General features: G+C 38.4%; 1 protein-coding gene across 3 annotated transcripts in view; it reads left to right on the forward strand.

The window, feature by feature from the left end:
- The window catches only part of THOC2 (THO complex 2), a 136,010-nt gene that overhangs the window by 24,990 nt on the left and 84,143 nt on the right, over positions 1 to 26,877 (forward strand). For all 3 annotated transcript variants that reach the window (XM_011962188.1, XM_011962186.1, XM_011962187.1), the window contains exons 4-8: positions 2,251 to 2,302; positions 7,625 to 7,695; positions 8,533 to 8,654; positions 9,226 to 9,359; positions 18,956 to 19,122. In XM_011962188.1, coding sequence (XP_011817578.1) covers positions 2,251 to 2,302; positions 7,625 to 7,695; positions 8,533 to 8,654; positions 9,226 to 9,359; positions 18,956 to 19,122 — 546 coding nt within the window. The remainder of the gene's footprint in view (positions 1 to 2,250; positions 2,303 to 7,624; positions 7,696 to 8,532; positions 8,655 to 9,225; positions 9,360 to 18,955; positions 19,123 to 26,877) is intronic.

The following is a 26,877-nucleotide window of genomic DNA, read 5'->3' on the forward strand; positions in this document are numbered from 1 at the left end:
CTGCAAGCTCCGCCTCCTGGGTTCACGCCATTCTCCTGCCTCAGTCTCCCGAGTAGCTGGGACTACAGGCGCCCGCCACCTCGCCCGGCTAGTTTTTTTTTTGTAGTTTTTAGTAGAGACGAGGTTTCACCGTGTTAGCCAAGATGGTCTCGATCTCCTGACCTCGTGATACATCCGTCTCGGCCTCCCAAAGTGCTGGGATTACAGGCTTGAGCCACCGCGCCCGGCCTGCCCATCTTTCTTACACAACTAATGTTTCATTTTTGAAAACTCTTATCTTACTCTATTTCTGATCTTCAAGTGGCCTGAGTACTTGCATTTAAATAGACGTAAGCAGAGTTCAGAGCCCTTAAGAAATTTGAGGCTAAAATCTGATTGACAAGGTTATTTCGTTTTGTAAATTGAGCATTGGTATAGGTTTTAGTTTGTTTATGGGATCTGATTCTGATTCTTTTTCCATTTATTGAAAATGGATAGTTCAAGTGAATTTTATGTATGTATGTTTGGTTCTTACGTAGCTTCTTTCTTTTGAATACTTAATGATGTTTTTATAGATACTTCTGCAGCTTAATTGTCTTTGTCATGGCTTTCTCTTAGTACTATACACTGTCCAGTATCTTACCCACAGAAGAGTATCTTGTGCATTTCCTTGCAGCTGCCAGATTTTTCTTTAGAATTTCCTTTAGTTTCTGAAAATAGGCTAATTTTAGGGTTGCTGTACTGCCAGAAAACTGTTAACTGCAATAAGTGAACTATGATCCCTTTTAATGGAAAATAGCCCTAAAATTGAGTGTGGGAGTAGAAAGTCAACAGACAAGTCTAGAATAATACTGAAGTTTTTATTCAGAAACAGGAGGGTTCTTTTCTTTTCTTTTTCTTTTTCTTTCTTTTTTTTTTCCCCCAAGACGGTGTCTTGCTCTGTCACCCAGGCTGGAGTGCGATGACACAGTCTCAGCTCACTACAAACTCTGCCTCCCGGGTTCAAACAATTCTCCTGCCTCAGCCTCCCGAGTAGCTGGGATTACAGGCGCATGCCACAACATCCGGCTAATTTGTGTATTCTTAGTAGAGGCAGGGTTTCACCATGTTGGCCAGGCTGGTCTTGAACTCTTGACCTTGTGATCCGCCTGCCTTGGCCTCCTAAAGTGCTAGGATTACAGGTGTGAGCCACTGTGCCTGGCCCGATTTTGGGTCATTTTCTCCAAAGGCTACAAGAGTGAATAAAGAAAATAAAGAGAATATTGAGCTCTAAAAAAGGGGAGAGGGAGGAGGAGGAATAAGGGTTGAAAAACTACCTATTGAGTACTGTGTTCACTATTTGGTTGATGGATTCGATAGAAATCCAAACCCCAGCATTACAAAATATATTCATGTAACAAACCTATACATGTACCTCCTGAAACTAAAAAACAACCCCCCCAAACCAGCTTTTAGCTTTTTAGCTGGTTTTGTATTTTCAAGATTTCTGTTTTTCTGATACCATTATTATTTTTGCATAGATCAAATGTTGACTCAGGCATGAGCACAATATTTAAAGTCTTGGGTGAAAAATGTACCATTTTTAACAGTCTTCCTTTAGGTAGGTATGAGGTACTCTAAATTCATGTGATTTCTAAAATGAAACCTCATTGGAAAAATGTTACTCGTTTGTGCTCTTTAATATTTCCCAAAGTGCTTGTTTAGGTTTCCGTTTTTTAATCAAGTTATTTCATGGTAGACATGTAAACATTTTTTGCAAACATTATCTTCCTCTTTGTTATGAAAGTTTACTTGAAGAATTTTAGTATTTGTCAATATAATGATGGGGTTTTTGGTTTTTTTAAAAATTTTTTTCAGCTCCACCTGGAAATCAATTTTTTTTTTTTTTTTAAAGACAGTTTCCTCTGTTGCCCAGGCTGGAGTGCAGTGGTGCGATCTTGGCTCACTGCAGCTTCCACCTCCCAGGCTCAAATGATCCTCCCACCTCAGCCTCCTGAGTAGCTAGTGCGCCATCACGCCTGGCTAATTTTTTTTTTTTGTTTGTTTCTTTTTGTAGAGATGGGATTTCACCACGTGGTCCAGGCTGGTCTCAAACTTTTGGGCTCGAGTCTTCTGCCCTCCTTGGCCTCCCAAAGTGCTGGGATTGCAGGTGTGAGCCACTGCTCCCAGCCGTTTTTTGTTTTTAAGTTTCACAGAAGAGTGTTATTATGAAACCCTAATACTTGCTGTGTGCTTTTTTGCTATTTACTGTAATTATATTTTTAAAATTAGGAATTTCGTGAGGATATGCCCTCCATTCTTGCTGATGTATTCTGCATATTAGGTAGGTATTAAGCCTTTATTTCACCTGTAATGTGCTGTTTGGTAAGTCAAATGTTTGTTAAATAAAATGTTTTAAACTAAGAATTTTACAAATGTTTCTGCAAATCTAGAAGCAAATTGATTCTTTGTAGAGAATATAGCAATATAAGTCAAATGTCATAATGTTATAAACAAGCTTTAGAGGTATAATTCAGATTGTTTGAGTTTTTGACAATGTAGATTTGTATAAATTTGAGCTAAATTAAGTTATTTCAAGTTAAAAGGCCAAGTTTTCTGAGATTTTGGTAACCAAATAATCTTATCTAATGCAGGTTTTCAATGAATGATGTCAGAATCTCATACTTAGGACACTGAAGAAATACTTTGCTATTGTACTCTTTTAATTCTTCTTAATTTTAGAAAGAGCAAGAAGAGCCAAAGTAATCAAAAGTACTTTTGTTTTGAGGATGAGAAACCAGCTTTGGGAATAGCAACTAGCAACTTCTTTATTTTTCCAGAATAAATACGGATTCAGGCAAGATTAAAAAAAAAAAAAAAAGGAGTATTTCTGTGACTTAGAATGAAATGTAGTGTCCCATGGCATGGATTTAAAAAATAATGTTTATTATAATTTTTTTTCTCCAATTTTAGATCTAGATGAAAATAACTGAGCACAGGTTTCCCATCAGTCAGTCCTGTGCTTTCTTTTCTTTTCTTCTCTTTCTCGAGACACGGTCTTACTCTTTTGGCCAGGCTGGACTGCAGTGGTGTGATCTTGGCTCACTGCAGCCTCAACCTCTTGGGCTCAAGTGATCCTCCTATTTCACCACCACGCCCTGCTAATATATATATATACACACACACACACATACATACACACACACACACACACCAAACATATATTTATATATAAACAAATATATAAATATATGTATAAATATATATATATAAATATAAACAAAAAATATATATATTTTGGTAGAGATTGGATTTCACCGTGTTGCCCAGGGTTGTCTGGAACTCCTGGGCTCAAACGATCTGCACACCTGAAGCTTCTAAAGTGCTAGGATTATAGGCATGAGCCACTGCACTAGGCCCAGTCTTGTGCTTTCTGTTACTTTGAATCTAATAGAAGACATTGCCAAACATTATTGTATTCATTTTATTTATTTAGTTAGTTTTTAGAGGCAGAGTCTAGCTATTTTGCCCAGGCGGTCTTGAATGCCTGGCTTCAAGTGATCCTCCCACCTTGGCCTTCCAAAGTGCTGGGATTATAGGTGTGAGCCACTGCACCCAGCCAATATTCACTTTAAAATAAGACATCCTCTGTGGGTTTGTGAACCTGGAATGAATTGTTTTAGCTCATTGATCTTAATTCTTAGAATTAGATACATTACTTAAATGTCTGAGAATTTAGAATTTGTTCTTGACAAATATAAATGCTGGTGCTTGATCCTTCAGGAAGTTTCAGATTTCATAAGTTCCCAGTAATGTTGGGAGTAGGTCAAAATGTATGTGGACTGGGAGTGATAAATGAAAAGAGAAGACCGTTGATGAGATGACCACATGTCCCTGTTTTGTTTTCACTGGCTAATTATTAATAGTACCCCCTTTTACTCTCAGAACTCTCCTGGTTTGGATGATCGAGTATATGTTTATGCTATCTGTTGGATTGATTTAAGCCAACCAAAAAACCTTTTAAGCTAAAATTTTTAGTGAGGCACTAAAGATATTACCTTTTTTTTTTTGCAAATAAATATATCATGAAACAAATTTCAGTTAAAAATATTTTTACTATAAATTTGTAAAACTGTAAGACTGATTTGTAGGTAACATTTTTTGGAAGCTATCGTTCCTTGATAGTGTCAGGAGTATATCTTTCTTTGGGTAATCATCAATTATCAGCTTATTGGCCCTAGTAATTTCTTTATTGACTTATTAGGTTATATTTTTCCTTCATAGTTATTTAGTAATATGAATTATTGTTACAAGTCACTGTCTTTTACTAGTAACATGAATTCATGAAGATATTGCTTGGTTGCTCTTGGGAAATTTCTCTTAGCCTATCCAGTCCATTTTTTGTTTGAGATGGAGTCTTGCTCTGTCACCCAGGCTGAGTTCAGTAGCACGATCTTGGCTCACTGCAACCTCTGCTTCCTGGGTTCAAGTGATTCTCCTGTCTCAGCCTCCTGAGTAGCTGGGATTACAGGCGCATGCCACCACACCTGGCTAATTTTTTTGTATTTTTAGTAGAGATGGGGTTTCACCATGTTGGCCAGGCTGGTCTCAAACTCCTGACCTCAAGTGATCTGCCCACCTAGGCCTCCCAAAGTGCTGGGGTTATAGGCATGAGCCACCGTGCCCGGCCTATCCAGTCCATTTTTATAAGCAAGATTATGATGGCAAACTTGGGAAGAGGATTTCCCTCACCTGCCCCTTCACTCACCCACCCTCACCCTTGGCAGAAAAAAAATGATTAAAGTGTGACCCCAGATCAAGGCTGGGGAATAGGAGTAAGAATGTGAGCTACCTCTAATAATGATGATGATGATGACAATAATAATGATAATAATAACAATTTAAGTTCTGCTTTTAGAGTACCTTCCATGTTCTAGGCATTGTGTTAAGCATTTAATTTTTATTTTAATCTTACATCAACTCCTGTAATGGTGGTAGGTGTACAGATCAGAAAAATGAGGTTCAGCGAAGCAGTGATTTTTCAAGGCCACACAAGCCAGTAAGGCAGAATTTGAACCTGGGTCCCTTTGGCTCCACAGCCTGTTATCTTTTTATTATATCATGTTGTCATTCTAAATGTTAATAGTTATAAGGGAAATTAGTGCTGCACTTTCCAGGTTAAGATAGCAACTCCCCCCTGCCCACCCAAGCCCACCTCGAGATGGAGTTTCACTCTTGTTGCCCGGATTGGAATGCAGTGGTATGATCTCGGCTCGCTGCAACCTCCGCCTCCCAGGTTCAAGTGATTCTTCTGCCTCAGCCTCCTGAGTAGCTGTGATTGCAGGCATGTACCACCACACCCAGCTAATTTTTGTATTTTTAATAGAGACAGGGTTTCGCCCTGTTGGCCAGGCTGGTCTCGAACTCCTAACCTCAGGTGATCTGCCTGCCTTGGCCTCCCAAAGTGCTGGGATTGCAGACTTGAGCTACCGCGCCCGGCTGATAGCGACTTTAACAGACTAATCATATGAAGGTGAGGGGGGCATGAGAGCAATAGAAAGGGGGAGTCTGCTGTAACTTGGTATGCTGATGGGACCTCTGGGCTAGGGTAGGTAGTTGGTGATACTGGGCACTAGAGTTGGAAATAGCTGAGGGCTTTTTATTAAAATCATAGGGGAAATTAAAGAGAATTTATTCGAAGTAGAGGAGTCAGGGATAATAAATGAGTTTATTAGAATGGTGTTAATGAGTTAGAGCAAAAAGAATAAAGAAACCAGGGAAGGTACAGTTGAGATAATAGAGTCCTGTACTGATTGTTGAGATAGTTCAGCTAAGAAATTTACTGAGACCCTATTAAGCATTTCCTAACATTGTCAGAACCCAAGAGAATGGTTAGACATTTAAGTAATTTATCTAATTCTAAGAATTAAGATTAATGAGCTAAAATAATTCATTCCAGGTTCACAAACCCTCAGAGGATAACTGTCTTAATCAGGTTAGGTGGCTGACAGGAAAGAGACTTGACTTGAACAGGAGGAATCTGCCATCCGGTGCCTCTGATCTTAGGGACCTTGAGAGGTAGATCTTAGGGACTTTAGGGCCCTGGAGTATAGATAGATGTTGGGTAAAAGAATGAACTCAGTTTAGCCCCAGTCCCTTAAAATCAGTATCTTTAAAGTTCTAGACTGAGGAGGGACCAGAAAACCAGATAGCAGGGCAACAATTGGGAGTCCCTGAAAAGGATTGATGAGATACACATGGGTTAAAAGTCTTAATGAGAAATTGAGATTATACTGTAATTTACATTGCATAAATTACACCCTAAAATTTCCTTAATATGCATGAGCTAACTGCATGCTTAGCTACAGTGGCCAGGATATGTAGAAATGGCAACTGTCCAAGAAGGGAAAGTCAAGGGCCAGGAAAATGTGGATATGTTTGATGAAAAATCCCCTTCTCTTTTGATTCTCAGTGTTGGCAGTAGAGCGTGTAGAGGACAATTTTTATTACTTCACTAAAACCAGTGCTTCTCTTTATAGCATATTCTAAATTATGAGTTGACTGTAAAATTAGGTTAATAGTATATAATCAGTTAAAGCAGTAATCCTGAGATTAGCCTTGTTTGTAATCCTGCCAATGCTGGTTGAATTTTTTGGTGCTTGGCATTTGGCACTGTTTTCTTTCTTCCACACTTCAGATCAGAAAATTTTTTGACAAATTTTCTATTTACTGAAACTCACAGTCTCAGTTTTTAAATATTTCAGTAGGAAGATAAACATTTTGAATAATTTCTATTTACTGACTGGAATTATAATTCAAGATAAGATGTTATTTATTTTATTTTATTTTATTATTTTTTTTTGAGACAGAATCTTACTCCGTCACCTGGGCTGGAATGCAGTGGCACGATCTCGGCTCACTGCAACTTCCACCTCCCCGGTTCAAGTGATTCTCCTGCCTCAGCCTCCCTAGTAGCTGCACTTACAGATGGGCGCCACTGTGCTTAGCTGATTTTTGTATTTTTAGTAGAGACAGGGTTTCACCATGTTGCCCAGGCTGGTCTTGAACCCCTGACCTCAGGTGATCCACCTGCTTCGGCCTCCCAAAATGTTGGGATTACAGGCGTGAGCCACTGTACCTGGCCAGAACTATTTTTTAATACTGTCTTTTCATAATGTTGGTGGCCAGGTAGCTTGGTTATGACATAGTAATTTGACCAGAGTGGTGAAAGTCATGGGTTTGATTTTCATGAGTATTAGGATCTTTAGAGTTAGAAGAAATCTTTGTTATAACCTTATTCAACTTTCCACCTAAAATAATCTTTTTTTTTCTTTTTGGCATCTCTGACAAGTAGTCATTTAAACTTTGAATATTTCGTTTCTTGCGAACAATTTTTTTTGAAGCTTTGCTGCTTCCAATGCCATAGCAGGCAGCTCCAGTGTAATTGATGTACCATTTTATGGATCTGTCATAGGTCACAGGGTCAACCTCCAGTTTTAGGAGAAATTAAAGCATTCATATAATATTTCATGTTACCATAGTTTTGAATTTTTCCAAATTCAGATTGAGGCATTTTGAAATTAGTTAGTTTTTAAATAATTATCTTACTTTAGTGCTGGGGAGTGTAGAAAAATCAATCAAACTTTTTTCGTCTTCATCGTTATAGATATTGAGACAAATTGTTTAGAAGAAAAAAGCAAGAGAGACTATTTTACACAGTTGGTATTAGCATGTTTGGTAAGTTTTTAAAAATATTTTTCCCTTTTAAAAATCTGCGTTAAACAGCTGCAATAGAAGTTAGTCATGTTAATGGAGGAGGATATTGACATTCAGTTGACTTTTCTCATGAGGTGAGATTTGCGTTTTGAAATGGAATGTTTTGTGAAATTAGACATGCTGTTTCTATGAAATAAGCATGTAACCATATCCATATCACTTAACGTATCTAGACATTTAAAACCTTTGGTGATATTCCTGACCTAGTAAGTTCCTAAGAAAAAGGTAAGCATTTATAAAGTAAGTAGAAATGATTGTAGACAGCTTTTAAATGGATTTTTTTCCCTCATAAACTGTTAAGCAAAGAGTAAAAGAATAGAGGTAGTTTAAAAATGATAAACTCTAGAACTTGCCATGATTGTTGTCTGGTAAACCATTTGTGTTCATAAATTTAGAACCAGGGAGAACTGCCATGGTTCAGACCTGGAAGAAGGTGCTTGTCTTTGCTATACTAGAATTTAACTTAAAGTAGGAGGCTATTAAGTGCTGTATTAGGTGAAAATCCAGTTAAGCCAAATGCAATCATATTGAAAATTTCATCTGTAGTTCTTGTCATTTATAGGCAGTGTACAACATGCATATAATTTTGTAGGGAATTTTTTGAAAGCTATTTATTAAATATTTCAATATTTGGAGTCATAATATTTGTTAAATTGAACTTCCAAGCCTTTTTGTAAATTGTAGGTTGTTATATAATGTTATTTTTGTATTCTTATTTAGGAAGCTTTAGTTTGAATATATTTAACGTTGTGGATGCAATGCTAAGGAATAAATGACTTTTAATATTTTTTAATACAGTATTTAGTTTCAGACACAGTTTTAAAGGAACGCCTGGATCCAGAAACACTGGAATCATTAGGGCTTATCAAACAATCACAGCAATTCAATCAAAAGTCAGTTAAAATCAAGACAAAACTCTTGTAAGTACACGTATCTTATGTTTCAGATCAAGTAGCTGAGTATGTTTTTTCATTCATATTTTGAATGCTAGTGGCCTCTAAGGGGACTTTGAAGACTGTTTTTTTGTTTGTGGTTAGCGTGTCTTGTGTTTTTTGTCTTCTAAAAGTAGCCTAATATTATTGAGTCATCAGTGACCTTTACCTGTGCAAAACCAATATTACTTTTGCCCATATTCAAAGTTAAAATAATACTCATGCTTATATTTTATTAGCAATAAAATAATTTATGACTATGGCTATACTCGGGGTATATTCTTAGAGATGGAAATAGTGATATGTTATTGTTCCCTGATATTAACAATATCCTTTTCTTGTGTTACTGGTTTTCCCCGTGTAATTAATATTGGGGGTTCTCATATGAACCACTATTGTTTTCTACTCTAAAAGGCACACAAAGAAGTAAACTTTAAATAACTATTCTTATGATTGTTGTAGGTTGGAGATAAGAAAATTCAGTGAGAATACAGTACTCTGTGCAAGCTTGTTAATTGAGATTAATTTTATCCCCTTAATGGTATTTATCTGATTTCAGTTATAAGCAGCAAAAATTCAATTTGTTAAGAGAAGAGAATGAAGGTTATGCCAAGCTGATTGCCGAATTGGGGCAAGATTTATCTGGAAGTATTACTAGTGACTTAATCTTAGAAAATATCAAATCTTTAATAGGTAAGACATGTATCTGTATAGTATGTGTTGTTAAGATAACAAGTTATTTTAATTGTTGGAGAATATCCATAAAGACAAAATGAGTGCATTCCATATACTTTTTTTTTTCCGGTTAAGGAATGGGAGAGGTGTTTAGCTTTCACTTTTAATATTTTATCAGTAATTATAAAATTTAGCATGATATTTGTGAGAAATCTTTTTGTCACTATTACTTGTATGTTAATATTAGGTCCTGCTCTGTCTAGTCTTTCTTTTTTGTGGAGGGGATCCTGAGTGGTAAGCCAACGCTTTCAAAAGACAATGGATGACAAAGAACAGAATGGACTGTTCTGATACAGTGTCCTACGTTTCCCTGGTATTTCTATTTTTAAGTATTTCTCAACCATTTTATGGAGGACCGAAAAGCAAACATGAAAACTTTAATACAGTAAATCTTCAGTGAACTTTTGAAACCTACAGATGTGTAATTTTGAACTTTTTTCAAAATAACTTTACAAGGGACTTTGATGCATATTTTATCTTTATAATAGCCTTTTAAAGTAAGTGCAACAGCTGTTGTAAAAGTGTAACAGGGAAGTTTTTATTCTCCCTACTCTTTAAGTAGAATTCCTGTAGCATTACTTTTTTCTTTTTATTTGCATTGAGCATTTGGAAGAAGTAGTTGACTTCTATGGAAAAGATGAATGAGCACTAGAAAAATAGGGTAATCCAGATTTTCCTAAGGTGGAAATAGTTTTTTCTATTATTTGCTAGGTGTTGTGCTATCGTAGGGAAGATTTTGCGGTACCTGGGTCTTGAGACCTGCCAGAGGAGTCATATTTTGTGCCTCACTAGTTATATCTTAGGGGTGCTTATCATCAGCTTCTTGATTCTTTCTCTGTTTTTTGGAGTTTATACATGACTAAGAAAGAGGGAGAAGGTGTTCCAATCCTTATCTCCTTCCTCTGGTGCTTTGTGTAGGAATCCAATTAAAACTAGATTTACTATAATCACCCTTGTTCTTACCAGCAAGTAAGTAGCTTTTAGTGTATTTTTAACATTTTTATTTATTTTTTTAAGAGATGGGGTCTCGCTATGCCCAGGCTAGTCTTGAACTCATGGGCTCAAGCGATCCTTCTGCCTTGGCCTCCCGAAGTACTGGGATTACAGGCATGAGCCACTGTGCCCGACTAAATAGCCTTTTGTTTAAATGCCCTTTTCTTTGAAGTTAATCTAGTTCTGGCAGCTGATCTAGTTTCTTTGCTGTTTCTTCCAGTTGTCAATTTAACATCAAGATGGGTGGCCCCCTTGGGCTGTGGGACTCTTGCTTACCTGTGTGGCCGTGACTCATTTTTAGAAACCTTCCTGTGGTGGTTCCTTAGTTCCTTTCTGTTCGTTCTTTTGTCTTGTCTTGTTTTCTCTTGTCTTTTCTTTCTATGGAATCTCACTCTGTCGGCCAGGCTGGAGTGCAGTGGCACAATCCCAGTTCACTGCAACCTCTGCCTCCCAGGTTCAAGCAGTTCTCCTGCCTCAGCCTCCCGAGTAGCTGGGACTACAGGAGCCTGCCAACACACCCAGCTAATTTTTGTATTTTAAGTAGAGATGGGAGTTTCACCATGTTGGCCGGGTTGGTCTCAAACTCATGACCTGAGGTGATCCGCCCGCCTTGGCCTCCCAAAGTACTGGGATTGCAGGCTTGAGCCACTGCGCCCAGCCCCTTTTTGTTCTTTCTAGGGTAGGCACCACACTTTCCTGAGTGTTTTTTGATCTGGCTTGAGAAGCTTGTCAGTGCTGCTTTGCTATAAGTTTGTCTTTCCGTGTATCCTGTCATGTACTTACTTAAGATAGTATTCCCCACATAAAAATTCTGTGCTATGTTTTTTTTTAACTTTATATCCTTTTTTGTTGACATCTGTTTCTTCTATTTCTTGTGAGTTTATACCTTTTTATTCCTTCGTTATTTTGGGAACATTTCAAAGAGGGATTTTCTTGAAGGTGTGCTTTTATCTTACTAGAAAATGTACACTACTTACTTTTCTTGAACTTTGCTCTCAGGGAGAACAGGCTATGATCCTATTTCTGAAAAACGGTGTAACAAACGCAATTGTAAGCTCATGAGGTATATGGACAGTCTATGAGTATAAACAATTTGATTTATTGGGCTAAACATATATTCTGACCCACCAAGTAGTACTCAAATGTCACCTTCTTAGTGAAGCTGTCCCTGCCCACCCCTGTCAAAACTCCCTATTATTCCCTGATTATTTTTCTTTTTTGCACATATCACAATATAATATGCTCTGTACCTCTTCCCCCTCCCCCTGTGATGTAAGCTCTGTGAGGACTGGGGTTTTGTTTAGTACCTTATCCTTTCTTTTTTTTTTTTTTAATTGAGACGGAGTCTCACTCTGTCGCCCAGGCTGGAGTGCAGCGGCGTGATCTCAGCTCACTGCAAGCTCCGCCTCCCGGGTTCGCACCGTTCTCCTGCATCAGCCTCCCGAGTACCTGGGACTACAGGAACCCACCACCACGCCTGGCTAATTTTTTTTGTATTTTTAGTAGAGACGGGGTTTCACCGTGTTAGCCAGGATAATGTCGATCTCCTGACGTCGTGATCCGCCCGCCTCGGCCTCCCAAAGTGCTGGGATTACAGGCGTGAGCCACTACGCCCGGCCAGTACCTTAGCCTTAATACTTGGTATGTAGGTGATAAATAAGTACTGGGTATAAAAGGAATGACTATTTCCTCTATTCTCGTATAATCTATACTGACTCTTAGCCTCTTTTTCCTGACGTGGAGAATTTTAGAAAGTTCATCTCCCTGTCTCAGTGTTTATTTATCTCTGACTAGGTGATTTCCTCCTCCCTTTAATTGTCTGAGAAATAAACTTTTATTTTTTTGAGACAGAGTCTTGCTTCATTGCCCAGGCTGGAGTGCAGTGGTACGATCTTGACTCTCTGCAACCTCTGCCTTCCAGGTTCAAACGATTCTCGTGCCTCAGTCTCCCGAGTAGCTGGAATTACAGGCGTGGGCCTCCCATGCCCAGCTATTTTTGTGTGTGTGTGTGTTTTTAGTAGAGACGACGTTTCACCAAGTTGGCTGGGCTGGTCTCGAACTCCTGGCCTCAAGTGATCCACTTGACTCAGCCTCCTAAAGTGTTGGGATTACAGGCGTGAACCCCCACACCCGGCCTGAATGAAACTTTTCATTGATGTGAAAATAGAGGTTGAAACTTCAATTCCAATGACTATTCTTTCAGTGTTGTTAGCATTTATTGGAGTCCCTCTTAGTGCAGACTTCATCCAGGCCTTGTCATATCTGTCTAGAACAGCTAGCTCACTGACCAGCATCCTATTTTTCATGGCCTCTTTGGATGGGTTTCTCTGTGTTTGTTCCCATTGTTTTCTGTTTAGGAACAGTCTAGACAGGTAATACCTCCTTCACCAGCCAGTGTCAGAAACTGATACCTAGTTTGGGCAGTATACATTTTAGGTGCACATACTTTCAGGGTACTTGGTCTGACCAGGATAAATCCTTACTTATCATCCTTTAGTTAAAAGACAGTTATTTGGCTGGATGCGGTGGCTCAAGCCTGTAATCCCAGAACTTTGGGTGGCCGAGGTGGGCAGATCACCTGAGGTCTAGAGTTTGAGACCAGTCTGGCCAACATGGTGAAACCCTGTCTCTACTAAAAACACAAAAATTGGTTGGGCATGGTGGCACGTGCCTGTAATCCCAGCTACTCTGAAGGCTCAGGCAGGAGAATCACTTGAACCCAGGAGGTGGAGGTTGCAGTGAGCTGAGATCACGCCACTGCACTCCAACCTGGGTGACAGAGTGAGACAGTGTCTCAAAAAAAAAAGGCAGTTATTTGCTCCTAAAAGATCTGGCACATCAACATTTTTATATTCTGCCAGATAGCTTGGGGCTATTTAGTGCATGTGCAAGCAAGGAAGCAGAACCATTGTGCATCTGCATGGTGATTGTGATCCGACACTAAATTTGAACAACTTATTAAATAGTAATGAATAGTGTACAGTGGACTGTTGAACTGCCAAGTCATAGACACCATACAAGTGACCATTGCTTGAAGATGGCAAAAAAAATCTTTTAGAAATAGAGGAAAGGATATCACAGGTGGACTCCTTTGTTTGCTGAACTAAACTATAAGAACTCTTTTGGATGCCCTTCAAAAAAATCAGAGCATCATGCTGTACACTTTAAATATATATAATAAAAACAAGTGGTTGCTAAGTGTTCTTTCCTTTCCTTTCTTCTAAATCAGTGGTCAGCAAGTGTTTTCTATAAAGGGTGAGATAGTAAATATTTTTCGGCTTTGTGGACCGTATGGTTTCTGTTGTAACTACTTAATTCTGCCATTGTTGTATAAAAACAGCTATAGATAGTACATAAATAAATGTGACTGTGTGCCAATAAAATGTTATTTACAAAAACAGACAGCCGAATGGATTTAACCCACAAGCCGTAGTGCCGATTCTTGCTCTAAATCAAAAGTTCTGCCTAACAACTAATTACGGAGCTAGCTTATTTGAGCGTAGCTTTAGAGAGTGAAAATGGTTCTTCCTGGTTTTAGGTTTTAGTGGTCCAAGACCTTTTTGGCCTAGGCTCTAACCCCTTTACCTTCGCTCACAGAACCAGAGCTTTCTTCATCAAACCTCAAGACCTTCATTTGTTGCCTGGTGTCAAAGGGTATAGATTTGGCTAGGGAAGGGTAGAGTGAGAGTCTTTGCCTTTTCAGTCTCTCAAGTGACCAGAGTAACATTAAAAACAAGATAAATCCTTAAGCCAAACGATTTTTATTTTTGGATAGATTATGGGACATTTTACCCCTTTGACTACATGATTTTGAGTGTACTTAGTATTTTATCTTTGGTTCAATCTGAATATAGGGTCCGTTCAGCTTAGACACATCTTATTATGCCACCTTTCTCATTTCTTTGAAAGGGAAGTTGGCTACCTTCTTTACTTAAGTTTTTACATTGTTGAAGTTTCTTGGCTATATGTTAGAAGTTTTCCCTTTGTGGTATGAAAAAGAAGACAGCAATTGGTGTTTCCAACTATAGGGGTTTTTTGTTGTTGTTATTTATTTTATTTTTATTTTGAGACAGGGTCTGGCTCTGTTGCCCAAGCTGGATTGCAGTGGTACAGTCTTGGCTCACTGCAACATCTGCCTTCTGAACTCAAGCCATCCTCCCACCTCAGCCTCCCAAATAGCTGGTACTACAGGCACACACAACCATGCCCAATAAGTTTTGTATTTTTTGTAGAGACGGTGTTTTGCCATGTTGGCCTGGCTGGTCTCAAACTCCTGAGCTCAAGCTATCCACCTGCCTTGGCCTCCCAAATTGCTGGGATTACAGGCGTGAGCCACCTTGCCTGGCCTTGTTACTGTTTTTTAGATCATACTTTTATTTTGTTATTCATTGGTTCTTGCTTTGAGATGTGCAGTTTTTTTTTTTTTTTTTTTGCAAATAGTGTTTCTTAGAAATAGTCTAGCATAGATTTTTATTAGCTTGCTTCTAAAGAAATTCTTTCTACATGATAGATCATTTCATTTTGTTAAAAACATGATTTTCTTTATCTCCTAAGGTCCATTCTCTCATGAACATGATGATTGAGGCTATAATTCCGTTTTCTTGCCTGAAATTTATAGGCTGGACATCTCTCTTAGTTATGTCTGCAATACTCTCTTGGTCTTTTATTTTCCTGTTAAGATCTCAATTTGGCCTAATTTCTATGACGGTCATTGTCAGTTTGACCATATTTCTTGCCCCTAGTCGGTGTCGCTGTAACATACTGGCCATTTTTTCTATCTTTGGGGAAACTCCAGTTGCTTTTTAGTGCATTTCTTCAAAGATGTATCATTCAAAAGGTGTGAACTTTCCTCAAGGGTAGCATAACCATTTTATTAATCGCTGTAAAATTTGAGCTTTATTGGGGCTTCATTGACATATAGTAGAATGCTTGTATTTAAAGTGTACAATTTGACTTTTACATCTGTGAAAACACCACAAACAAGATAATGCACATTCCTTCCACTACCCCTGAAATTTTCTCTTGCCTGTGTGTTTATCCCCCCTCTCTCCTCTCTTTATTTTCCCGGAGAATCACAAGCACCTGGCACATGGTGGGTAGTTATTTAATACTTATTTAAATGAAGGAGGGAATCTATGGCCGTTGTAGATTTGCAGTTTCTTTATTTTTCGACTTATTCTCTTTAAATATGGTTTCTTGTTTGTTCCTCAAAAGGCATAAAGGCATATGTGTGTGTGTGTGTGTGTGTGTCTGTATGTATATGTAAATATATATATGTGTATATATATATATATAAGTTTGTGTGTGTATTAATGTAGCTGCTGGTAAAGGTAGGGAGCTAGGTTTATGATCTTTCTAAAGATCACATGACTATCAATGCTTGGGCTGGACAAAAGCCTTTCTAAGATGTTTGCATACAAGACTGCTTGTATTCTACTACAGCTGCCATTAGGGAAACATTTTGGATATTCAAACTTACTGATTATTATGAGTCTCACTGTATATGAACTAGTTTAACTGTTACTTAAAATGCTAAGATTTTAAAAATAATTTTCAGCTGGGCATGGTGGCTGATGCCTGCAATCCCAGCACTTTGGGAGGGTAAGGCAGGAGGATCACTTGAGACTAGGAGTTTGAGACCAGCCTGGGCAACATAGTGAGACCCCATCTCTACAAAAAAGTTACCTAAGCGTGTTGGTGTGCATCTGTAGTCCTCGCCAATTGGGAGGCTGCGATGGGAAGATCACTTGAGCCCAGGAATGTGAGGTTGCAGTGAGCTATGAATGCACCACTACACTCCAGCGTGGGCAACAGAACGAGACCCTGTCTCTAAAAATAATAATACATAAAAATAAATGAAAATAGTTTTCTAAACCTTCAATTGGCTACTTTTTCTATCTGATGGATAAAATTAATTGGACTTATGGCACTTGAGATAGTAATAGAAAACTCATGAGCCAGTTTTTCTTTAATGGAAGATGCAGAGATGATGCCTGTTATAAATAAAAGTGCATAACTCTTGTTTCAGATTACTGCATTAAATTGCACCTAGAAAGAAAGTGGGTAGTTGACAGTGAAGGTCACTGATAGAATAGCCTTGATGGAGTAATGCTGTTAAATAAAATATAATGCTAGTGGTTCACATTTCAGCATACTGAAAATGTAAACTTAAAAGCAATGTGAATGAAGCACTTAAAAGATTTTAATCTAACTTTTTGCTATTCTGTTCTTTATTTATGAGTTTTGTGTATGTAGCTGAATGGGTAATTACAAGCCAGCCAGTTTGTCAAAAATTATATTCAGTGTCTCTTTTGTCTTCTATGATAGAGTGTTAATTCATTTTTATTTAGTGATTTTTTTTTATATTTAGTTAATGTGGGAGAAGTTACATGATTTGAGAATTTGCTAGATCTTACTTCCATAATGTATCATCAGTGTTACAGCAGTGTGAAGGCATTTTTCACCTTTGTTCAGGCTTCATTGACATACAATAAAATGCACATATTTAAGGTGTGCACTTTGAGTTTTAACAGATGTATACACCTGTGAAAACACCACAAACAAGATAGTGCAGATTTCTCCCATTCCCCCTCAATTTTCTTCTTCTTGGCTCACTGCAGCCTCTGCCTTCCGGGCTCAAGTAATCCTTCCGCCTCAGCCTCCTGAGTAGCTGGGACTACAGGCATGTGCTACCATGCCTGGCTAATTTTTTGTAGTGACAGGGTTTTGCCATGTTGCTCAGGCTGGTCTCAAACACCTGGACTCAAGTGATCTACCTGCCTCGAACTTCCAAAATGCTGGGATTACAGGTGTGAGCTGCCATGCCTGGCCTGATCTGCTTTTTGTTACTGTAGATTAATTTGCTTTTTCTAGAATTTGTCTATAAATGGACTCATACAGTGTGTACTGTTTTTGTCTGGCTTATTTCATTCACCATAATTATTTTGTGATTCTTTCATACTGTTGCCTATATCAATAGTTCTTCCCTTTTTATTACTGAGTATGTCCACTGTACTTATCCTTACTCCACTTATCCTATACGGCAAGTTGTTTATTCATTTATATGTTGATGGACATTTGAGGAGTGTTGTATATTACAAATAAACCTGCTGTGAACATTTGCGTACAAATCTTTGTATTGACCTAGACATTTATTTCTCTTGAGTAAATGCCTAGGCTGGGTCACCTGGTAGGTGTAAGTTCAAATTTTAAAGAAACTTGCCAATTTTACAAAGTGGTTGTACCATTTTACATTGCTATCAGCAGCATTTAAGGATCTTAATTGCTATTTTGGAATCACTTTTATATTCAGAGGCCGTACTTTTTGGAAGTACAGAGGTAGATAAAAATATTTAGAAGTTTTCTTCCTAGAACTTCAGGGAAACGTCTTTTTGGAGAGTTTATGAAAATATAGAGCTTTTTTTGAGTAAGACATGCTCACTGCCTTAGTCCTTTTCCTTAGTGTGATGAGAAGCAGAAGAAAATGTGTTCTTAAGTTTGGATCTCATAAAAAGAGGGAAAACTTGCATTTGGAGGATTTGGTTTTCTAAGTGATTGCTAAGGTAGTATGAAACATGAAATGACATTAGTTTTATAGCATTTAATATGAATAAGTGTAGAGGTGATAGAAGTAACTGGAGATACCATCTTACAAAAGGGTTTGGACAGGAATAGGTTATGTAAGAATTTTCTTGGAAAAATCCCCTAACTCATCCATAAGGGATAAGTGTTTAGATCGAACATACGTCCCTAAATTTATCACAGTTCTTTTCTCCTCCAGTATTAGAAGAAATCAGTGTTTATTTTTTGGCCCAATGAAGTGGTTAGCTTGCATTTAGGGACTGTGTTTAATGAAATATACATATTTTAAAATACTAGAATCCCATTCAGCTTGATGAAAGGCATGTGGGAACTGACGTAAACCAGGAGCCTCCAACTCCCTTGGTATTCTTTGATCTATAAGTATCAATAGAATACCACTTTTCCCTTCAGAATGCTACTAAAAGCCATGGATATAAATCAGTGTTATATTTTATAGTTCTGTAGTATATGTAAGATAAAATAAAAAAATTATTTTAAAAATGATAGTCCACTTTTGTGAACCTGGACTTTTAACTGTTTATCAATATTCCAAATACTTCTGCCTAAAACATTAAAAAAAAAACCCCTTTAGTTGCTTAATTTGTAAAATGCATTGTTTGATTTTCGTGTTTTTCCAAGAATTAATAATGTGGACCTGTTTCAGTAGCCCGAGTAATCAAGAACTGATGAGGCAAAGTGTGGCATAGAGGAATGTTTATTTGACTAGTATCACAGGTCCTGGACTATACCAACCCAGGTCTGTCGTTAACCTGTTCTGTTATTCTGGGAAAGTCACATTCTCATCTGTAAAAATGTGTAGTGGATTTATTTCCCTCTGGGAGAGGGGAAGCAAATTTGTAAAGGAAGTTGTTTTTAAAATCATTTTTATCTTGCTATATGAGTTATCCCTGAAAGTTAATGGCTTCACTAGAAATGATGTATAATCATTTTAAAATTTTTGTATATCTCATCTGTTGCAGGATGCTTTAATCTGGATCCCAATAGAGTTTTGGATGTCATTTTAGAAGTGTTTGAATGCAGGCCAGAACACGACGACTTCTTTATATCTTTGTTAGAATCTTACATGAGTATGTGTGAACCGCAAACACTGTGTCATATTCTTGGGTTCAAATTCAAGTTTTACCAGGTAAAGAAAAACGTGTATGTATATATATTTAGAGATTAATTTCTTAATCTTGTTTGTATAATTTAATTTGTTTTATTTGTAAATGATTGCTCTCATCTCAGGCATTCTAGCAGAAGAGATAGATAAATGGATAGCTAACAATGCAATGTGATAAGTACTATATTGGTAGTATGAATGATGTTATGTGAAAGCCTAGAGGAAAGCATTATTAAGTTTTGCCCTGGGAGAGGTGGAGTCAGGGAAGACTTTGTAGATGTATCTTTTTTAAAACCTGGTCCTTGAAGGATGAATAGGAGTTCATTAAGGTTTTCTCTGCATAAGTAACAAACAATGGGAGAATAAAGATGTGGCAGTGTGAATATATTTAAGAGATAGAAGGAATGGTTCATAGTCTAATGTGGCTGGGTTGTAAGATGGGAAAAGAAGGGACAGGAAATGAAATTGGGAAGGTATGTGTACTTTAGATGGTCACAGACTTTGAATACTGTGTTAAGAGTTAGAATCTTATTTTTATTTAATAATTTTTTATTTTGAGATAGGATCTCACCCAGACTAGTCTCAAACTCCTGGGCCGAAGTTATCCTCCCACCTCAGCCTCCCAGGTAGCTGGAACTCACAGGCATGTGCCACTGTGCTTAGATCAAGAATTTTATTTTATAAACAATGGCTATTGGAATTTTTTAGGTACGTGAATAAATATTCAAGGCACATCTTGTATCATTTGCTTAAGCCACTAAAATAGCTGTCAAGCTAATCTGTGTCTCTGATTATGTCTACTTCAATCCATCTTTCATATTATTGTTACTGTTGCTTTCTAAAAGAGACCTAACTGAGTCACTTCACTGGTCAAGTGAAGTGACTTTACTTGTAGGATGAAATTCAAACTTCTAAGTGTGGCAGAAATAGCTCTTCACAATTTGGCATTGTTCTTTCCGGCCTTATCTTTATAGTTATTTTTTTTTTCTTAAATCTAATATTCTAGTCATATTAAGTGACTAGCCATTTCTTGAACTTAGATATAGATATTGCTGTGAACCTTTGTTCCTGTAGTTCTTTATAACTAAAAAACTATTCTTACCCAACCCTCTCACTTCTGCTTTCTTCATCTTGTGAACTCCTATTTATTCTTTAAGAGCAAATGCTGCTTGCTCTGTAAAGGCTTAGCTGACTCTTTACCCGTGCAGAATTAGTCACTTCTTAATCTGTATTCTCGTAAAACTTGACACATAACTTCTAACACCCATCAGGTTATCTTAGAATAAATTGTATCTGTCTCCTTTGCCAGATTGTAAACCATATAGGGCAGGTTCTATTTTTTACTGATTCCTATGGATTAGTTTGTTGCCTAGCCTATAGTAAATGCTCACTAATTATAAATGAGTGATCTATGTTTTAGGAAGACAATTCTCTTGATAGCATGGAGGATTTTAATGTAATAAGGCCTCCATTTACCTTTTGGTATAACTCTGCTAATTTGTTTACTTGCCTGGGATAGTCAGCTAGTCAGAAAGCATTCATTGAATGTTTATGATTATGCTCTTTGCTAGGCACTGAGGTTACTCTGGTGTAGAGGAGTGTCTGTTTCTGTACTCTTGGAGTGTGAGGTCAGGTTAATAAGATAATTCCTTTTAGTATTCTTAAATGACATAGTACCTACTGCCTTTGCTCATCTTTTATTTTCTATGATCTGGGATGCTGCAGCAGACAGGAGGGAAAGCAGACAAGAGTTTAAAAGCATATAGCTTTTCAATACCAAACAAGAGACACGGTAGGGTTTTTGGGCAGGAGCAAAATACCTTTGTTCAAAAATGAGCACTGGAGGCTGGGTGCAGTGGCTCGTGCCTGTAATCCCAGCACTTTGGGAGGCTGAGGCGGGCAGATCACCTGAGGTCAGGAGTTTGAGACCAGCCTGGCCAACATGGCAAAAACCTGCCTCTGCTAAAAATACAAAAAAAATTAGCTGGGCGTGGTGGCGGGTGCCTGTAATCCCAGCTACTCTGGAGACTGAGGCAGGAGAATCTCTTGAACCTGTGAGGCGGAGCTTGCCATGAGCCGAGATCGTGCCACTGCACTCCAGCCTGGGCAATAAAAGCGAAACTCCATCTCAGAACGTCCACTGTTGGTATTGGGAAAGAGATTCAAGCATTCTATCAGATTTTAAGAGCCACTATGATTGCTTTGGGCTTGAGTACATGAAGCCAACTGCTTTAGTGGCAGGTTGGCTGAAATTTAACTTGTGCATGATTAATTAAAATATAAATTAGGGCTTTGGAGACTGTAGATTTGAGAGCATATGACAGTGAATAATGATGACCTACTGCATAACATCAAGTTAGTTGAATATAAGTTTTAGAATTAAAATCTTTTTGTATAAAAACATTCCTTATAAATAATGTAACTTTTTTGAGCTGAATTAAAATATACCCAGGGGGGTTGACAGTATTTGAATAATCCTTTTTTTTTTTTTTTTGTAGACAATGACCATTTTTCTTGTATAAGAAATGCTCAGCCAAGAAATACTTAATTTAGAAATAACTTGTTCTTGGAATGACTAACCCTCATATTGCTCTATGTAATACCATCCCTTTGTTTCTATTGTTAGAACTGTCTTATGGGCCGGGCATGGTGGCTCACACCTGTAATCCCAGCATTTTGGGAGGGCGAGGCAGGTGGATCACCTGAGGTCAGGAGTTTGAGACCAGCCTGAACAACATGGAGAAACCCCGTCTCTACTAAAAATGCAAAATTAGCCGGGCATGGTGGCGCATGCCTGTAATCCCAGCTACTCGCGAAGCTGAGGCAGGAGAATTGCTTGAACCCAGGAGGTGGAGGTAGTGGTGAGCCGAGATCGCACCATTGTACTCCAGCCTGGGCAACAAGAGCGAAACTCTGTCTTTAAAAAAAAAAAAAGTCTTGTCATTGTGAGAATCTGCATTCTTAAGGGCCACTGAGGGTAGGGGAAGAAATGTCAGATATTTTTGAAAAGTTGTGGCCTTGAAGGTAAAGTAAGGAAAGCTGTGAAAATCAGGAACTGCTTAGGTGATGTAACCTTGAGTGTTGGCTCCCAAGCATGTATGGCCAATCTGTGTATTGGTCCCTGGCGTAATTCCACCATCCCCCTTTCCCATCACTACCTGAAAATGTTCACAGTCCCTTTCTCCAACTCATATTTTGACCAGCTGGGTCTTATTTGGATTAATAGGCTTCTTTTTTTCCCCCTTAATGCTAGTATTATACTATGGTATCAACGACAGTGAGAGGTTGAGCATCCCAAATCCACAAAGCTCCAAAATCCAAAACTTTTTGAGCACTGAATGATGTTCAAAGGAGATGATTGGAGCATTTTGGATTTTGGGTTTTCAGATTTGGGATGCTTAACCAGTATGCAAATATTCCAAAATCTGAAAAAAAAAAAATTCCCAAATCTAAAACACTTTTGGTCCCAGGCATTTTAGATGAGGGATACTCCACTTGTACAGTAGAGGACTTGGGGACAGCATGAGAGACACCACAGGAAGGGAGTACAAGAAACTGTGAAGGTACCAGAAGACAAACTTGTCTGGATTGTCATTACAGGAAAGGAGGAGGAGGTGATAAATCTCATGTGTATTGCCCTTTGATTTCTGGATTCAAAACACAGTGATAGTAATGGTAGTACCATGGTTCAGCCCTATTATACATACCCATAATTCATTCATTTAAGAAATATAGATTGAGCATCTATATTTGTGCAAGGTAGTATACTAGGTACTAAGGCTTCATCTGTAAACAGAAATTCTTACTTTTTTGATGTTTAGATTCTGAGTAAATTATATGTTAGAAAATAATTAATGAGATGGGGAAAAATACAGAGCAAGATAAGACCAGGAGTGGTAGGTTGCAATTTTAACTAGAATAGTGAGAATACTCATTGAAAAGGTGAGATTTAAGCAAAGACATGAAGGATATGAGGATGTAAACTGTGTAGATGTCTGAGGAAGAGTCTCTAGGCTAAGGGAACAGTCACTGCAGTGGCCCTAAGGTGTCAGCATGCCTGACGTGTTGAAGAAAAGTAAGGAGGTCAGTGTGGATGTATCAGAGTGATTGAGTAGAACAGTAGGAGATGAGGTCAGAGATGCGGGGGATGAAATCACAGAGTCAGTGCGAGGTTTTTGATTTTGATACTGAGTGAAGCCAGTGGAGGGTTTTGAGTAGGGTAGTGATGTGATCTAACTTAGCTTTACATTTTGTTTCTCTCTTATTTTATTGTGAACATTTTCAAATGTAGAAAAGAGTGAATAGTATAATGAATACTTATAACCCCATTATTTACAATTAAATTTATTAACATGTTGCCATATTAAAAATTTTAATTTATGTTAAAAATATCATGAAAGCTTCTTCCTAAATACTATAGTTTACAGTTTTTAAAAGGAAGGGCGTTTTCCTTTTTTTTCTCTTTTGAAATGGAGTTTTGCTCCTGTTGCCCAGGCTGGAGCACAATGGTGCGATCTCAGCTCACTGCAACCTCCGTCTCCTGGGCTTAAGTGATTCTCCTGACCCAGCCTCCTGAGTAGCTGGGATTGCAGGCGCCTGCCACCATGCCTGGCTAATTTTGTGTTTTTAGTAGAGATGGGGTTTCTCCACATTGGACAGGCTGGTCTCGAACTCCTGACCTCAGGTGATCCTCCAGGATCAATTTCATAACATAACTAGATTACTGTCATATAATAAACCTAGACTGTATTCATATTTTCCAAATTGTCCCCAAAATACATTTTACAACTGGTCTGTTCAAATGATGATCTAATCAAAGACCACATGTTGTATTTGATTGTCAAGATTCTCCTTCTCTTTTAATTTAGAATAGTTCCCCACCTTCTCCATTTTTTCATGGCGTCGACTTATTGATGAGGCCGTTCCTAGAAGACCCCATCTTTTTGGATTTATCTAATTGCTTTTTCATCTTATTTGTTCTTTATTTCCTGTATTTGTTATATACTTGGAGTGAGGTCTAAAGACTTGATTATGTTCAGGTAAAATATTTAATGGCAAAAATACTTTATAGATTATGATATTATGTAACATCTAATGTTTGACTGTCTTTAAATGGTTCAGTAAGTTTGTGACAGTGTGATCCCTCAGTTATACAATGGCACCCCCCCTACCTCCCACCCCCACCACCTTTCCCTTCAATAACAAATTATCTGCAGGTTGATACTTTGGCAACCTGGGAGTATACAGTTTGTCATCAACTTTACGTTAAATGGTTTAGAATCCATGGATGACCTTTGCTTGAGCCAGCTTTCCCTTTAGGGTTTCCAAATTGATGATTTACTAATTTTATCATGCCCTATATATTTATTAGCTGTCATTCTTCTAATAAAGAGGAGTTGTCCCTTACTAACTCAGGCTGTTTGCTTTCCTTGAAATACAGTTCCTACTGGAAAGGCAGGACAAATGATTAATATGTTCCCACTAATTGTGAGCTATCAGAGTAAGGAGTTTCTTTAATAGCAACCTCCAATGGTGACGTGAGTCGGGTGTGTGTGTGTGTGTGTCTGTGATGAGACAGAGAGAGAGACAGAGAGAGAGAGAGAGAGAGAAAGTATGTGTGTGTGTGTGTGATTAGATTTTCAGTGGATCAGTCTGTGTGGCAGCAGTGGATATCAATGAGATTCTGAATGTATTTGAAGGTAAAGCAATAGTGTTTGCTGATGGATTGGATACAGGATATGAGAGGGTAGAGTTAAGGACTATGCTGAGGTTTTTTCGACTGAGCAGTTAAAAAGATAGTGTTGTCACCAACTTAGGGAAAATTTCAGGTGGATTGGGTTTGGAGTGTTGGGAGTGAGAATTAGGAATTCACTTTGTGCATGTTAAGTTTGAGATGTCTCTTCGACATCCAAGTGTAGATAATCGATATATGAATCTGAGTAAATAATTGGATATATGGACCTGGTGTTCAAGAGAATAGACCGGGCCAGAAATAGAAATGTGGGTATCAAAAGCATGTAGATGCTATTTAAAGATATGACATTGGATGAAATCACCAAGGGTTGTATACTGAGAGGCAAGAGTAGAGAGCCAAGGACTAAGTCTTGGGGCACTCCAGTGTTAAGGGTCTAGGAGAAGACGAGGAACCAGCAAATAATGTAGATGACGAACAACTTGTAAAGTAGGAGGAAAACAGAGAATGTGGCATTTTGGAAGCTAAATAGAGGAAGGAATGATTAACTGTCAAATGCCTCTGATAGGTCATTGAAGGACTGAAAATTGACCATTGGAGGGAGGTCAAAACTAGCAGTTTTGGTAGAATTGGGTGATATTAAGAGATAATGAGAAGAGTAGAATTGGAGACATTGACAATTGACAACTTTATCAAGCAGTTGCTACAAAGGGGTACAGACCAAATGGGATGGTAGATGGCAAGGGAGTGGGCTTGAGAGATTTTTTAAGATGGGAGAGAGAATGCGTTTGTTTGCTGATGAGTACGACTGAGTGGAAAGGGGAAAGCTGGTGATACAGGGGACAGAGTTGAGAATTATTTGGAGCCGTGTTCTTGAGGATAGAGAAAATGGAGTTTGGTGCTTAAGTGGGTGGATTAACATTATATAGGAGGATAGAGAGTTTATCATAAGAGGTATAAAGGCAATATATGTAGGTATAGTTGAGTAGGTGTGATTGGGAGTTTGTAGAAGTCCAATTGATCTAATTTTCTTACTGAGAGCAAGGACATCAGCTGTGAGGATAAGAGAGGAGGTATTGGAGGTTGGGAGAGGAGGTAGGGAAGTACAGTTATGTGCTGCACAGTGGTGTTTCGGTCAACAATGGACCACATATATGACAGTGGTTGCGTAAGATTATAATGAAACAGGAACACATAGCTGAAGAAGAGGCCCAAGAAAAGGAAACTACAGGAGAACAACCCCCAAGAAAATTCACAGTAAAGGGTTTAGCAGAAGCTTTTCAGCAAGCTCCTTAAAAAATTTGAAAACATGGGCCGGCCACGGTAGCTCACACCTGTAATACCAGCAATTTGGGAAGCCAAGGCGGGTAGATCACTTGAGGTCAGCAGTTCGAGACCAGCCTGGCCAACGTGTGAAACCCCGTCTCTACCAAAAACGGAAAAATTAGCCAGGCATGGTGGTGCACACCTGTAATCCTGGCTACTAGGGGTGGCTGAGGCAGGAGAATCACTTGAACCCGAGAGGTGGAGATTGCAGTGAGCCGAGATCATGCCACTGCACTGCAGCCTGGGCAACAGAGCAAGACTCCATCTCAAAAAAAAAAAAAGTTTGAAAACATGGACCCCAACACTGACCAAGGTTTTTATTAATAGAGAGGAATGTACATGGTACATTATCTACTTACAAGCAAATCTGTGAAAGGCAAACCATCATGGCATGGACATATTTCTGAAAAGAATGACACCTCCTCAAGAAGAGTCTCAGGTCCTTCAGGAGGTATTCCAGAAGAAGACATTGTTATCATAGATGACCGCTTCATGAGTGGTATTGCCCCTAAACATCTTCTAGTGGGAAAAGATGTTGAGATGGAAGACAGTGATATTGATGATTCTGATCCTGTGTAGGGCCTAGGCTCATGTGTGTGTTTGTGTCTTAGTTTTTAACAAAAATGTTTAAAGAGCTTAAATCTTTTTTTTTTGAGATGGAGTTTTGTTCTCCTTGCCCATGCTGGAGTGCAATGGCGCAATCTCGGCCTCACTGCAGCCTCCGCCTCCTGGATTCAAGCCATTCTCCTGCCTCGGCCTCC

Source organism: Colobus angolensis, unplaced genomic scaffold (genome assembly GCF_000951035.1).
Source record: "Colobus angolensis palliatus isolate OR3802 unplaced genomic scaffold, Cang.pa_1.0 Scaffold580, whole genome shotgun sequence".
Lineage (NCBI taxonomy): Eukaryota > Metazoa > Chordata > Mammalia > Primates > Cercopithecidae > Colobus > Colobus angolensis.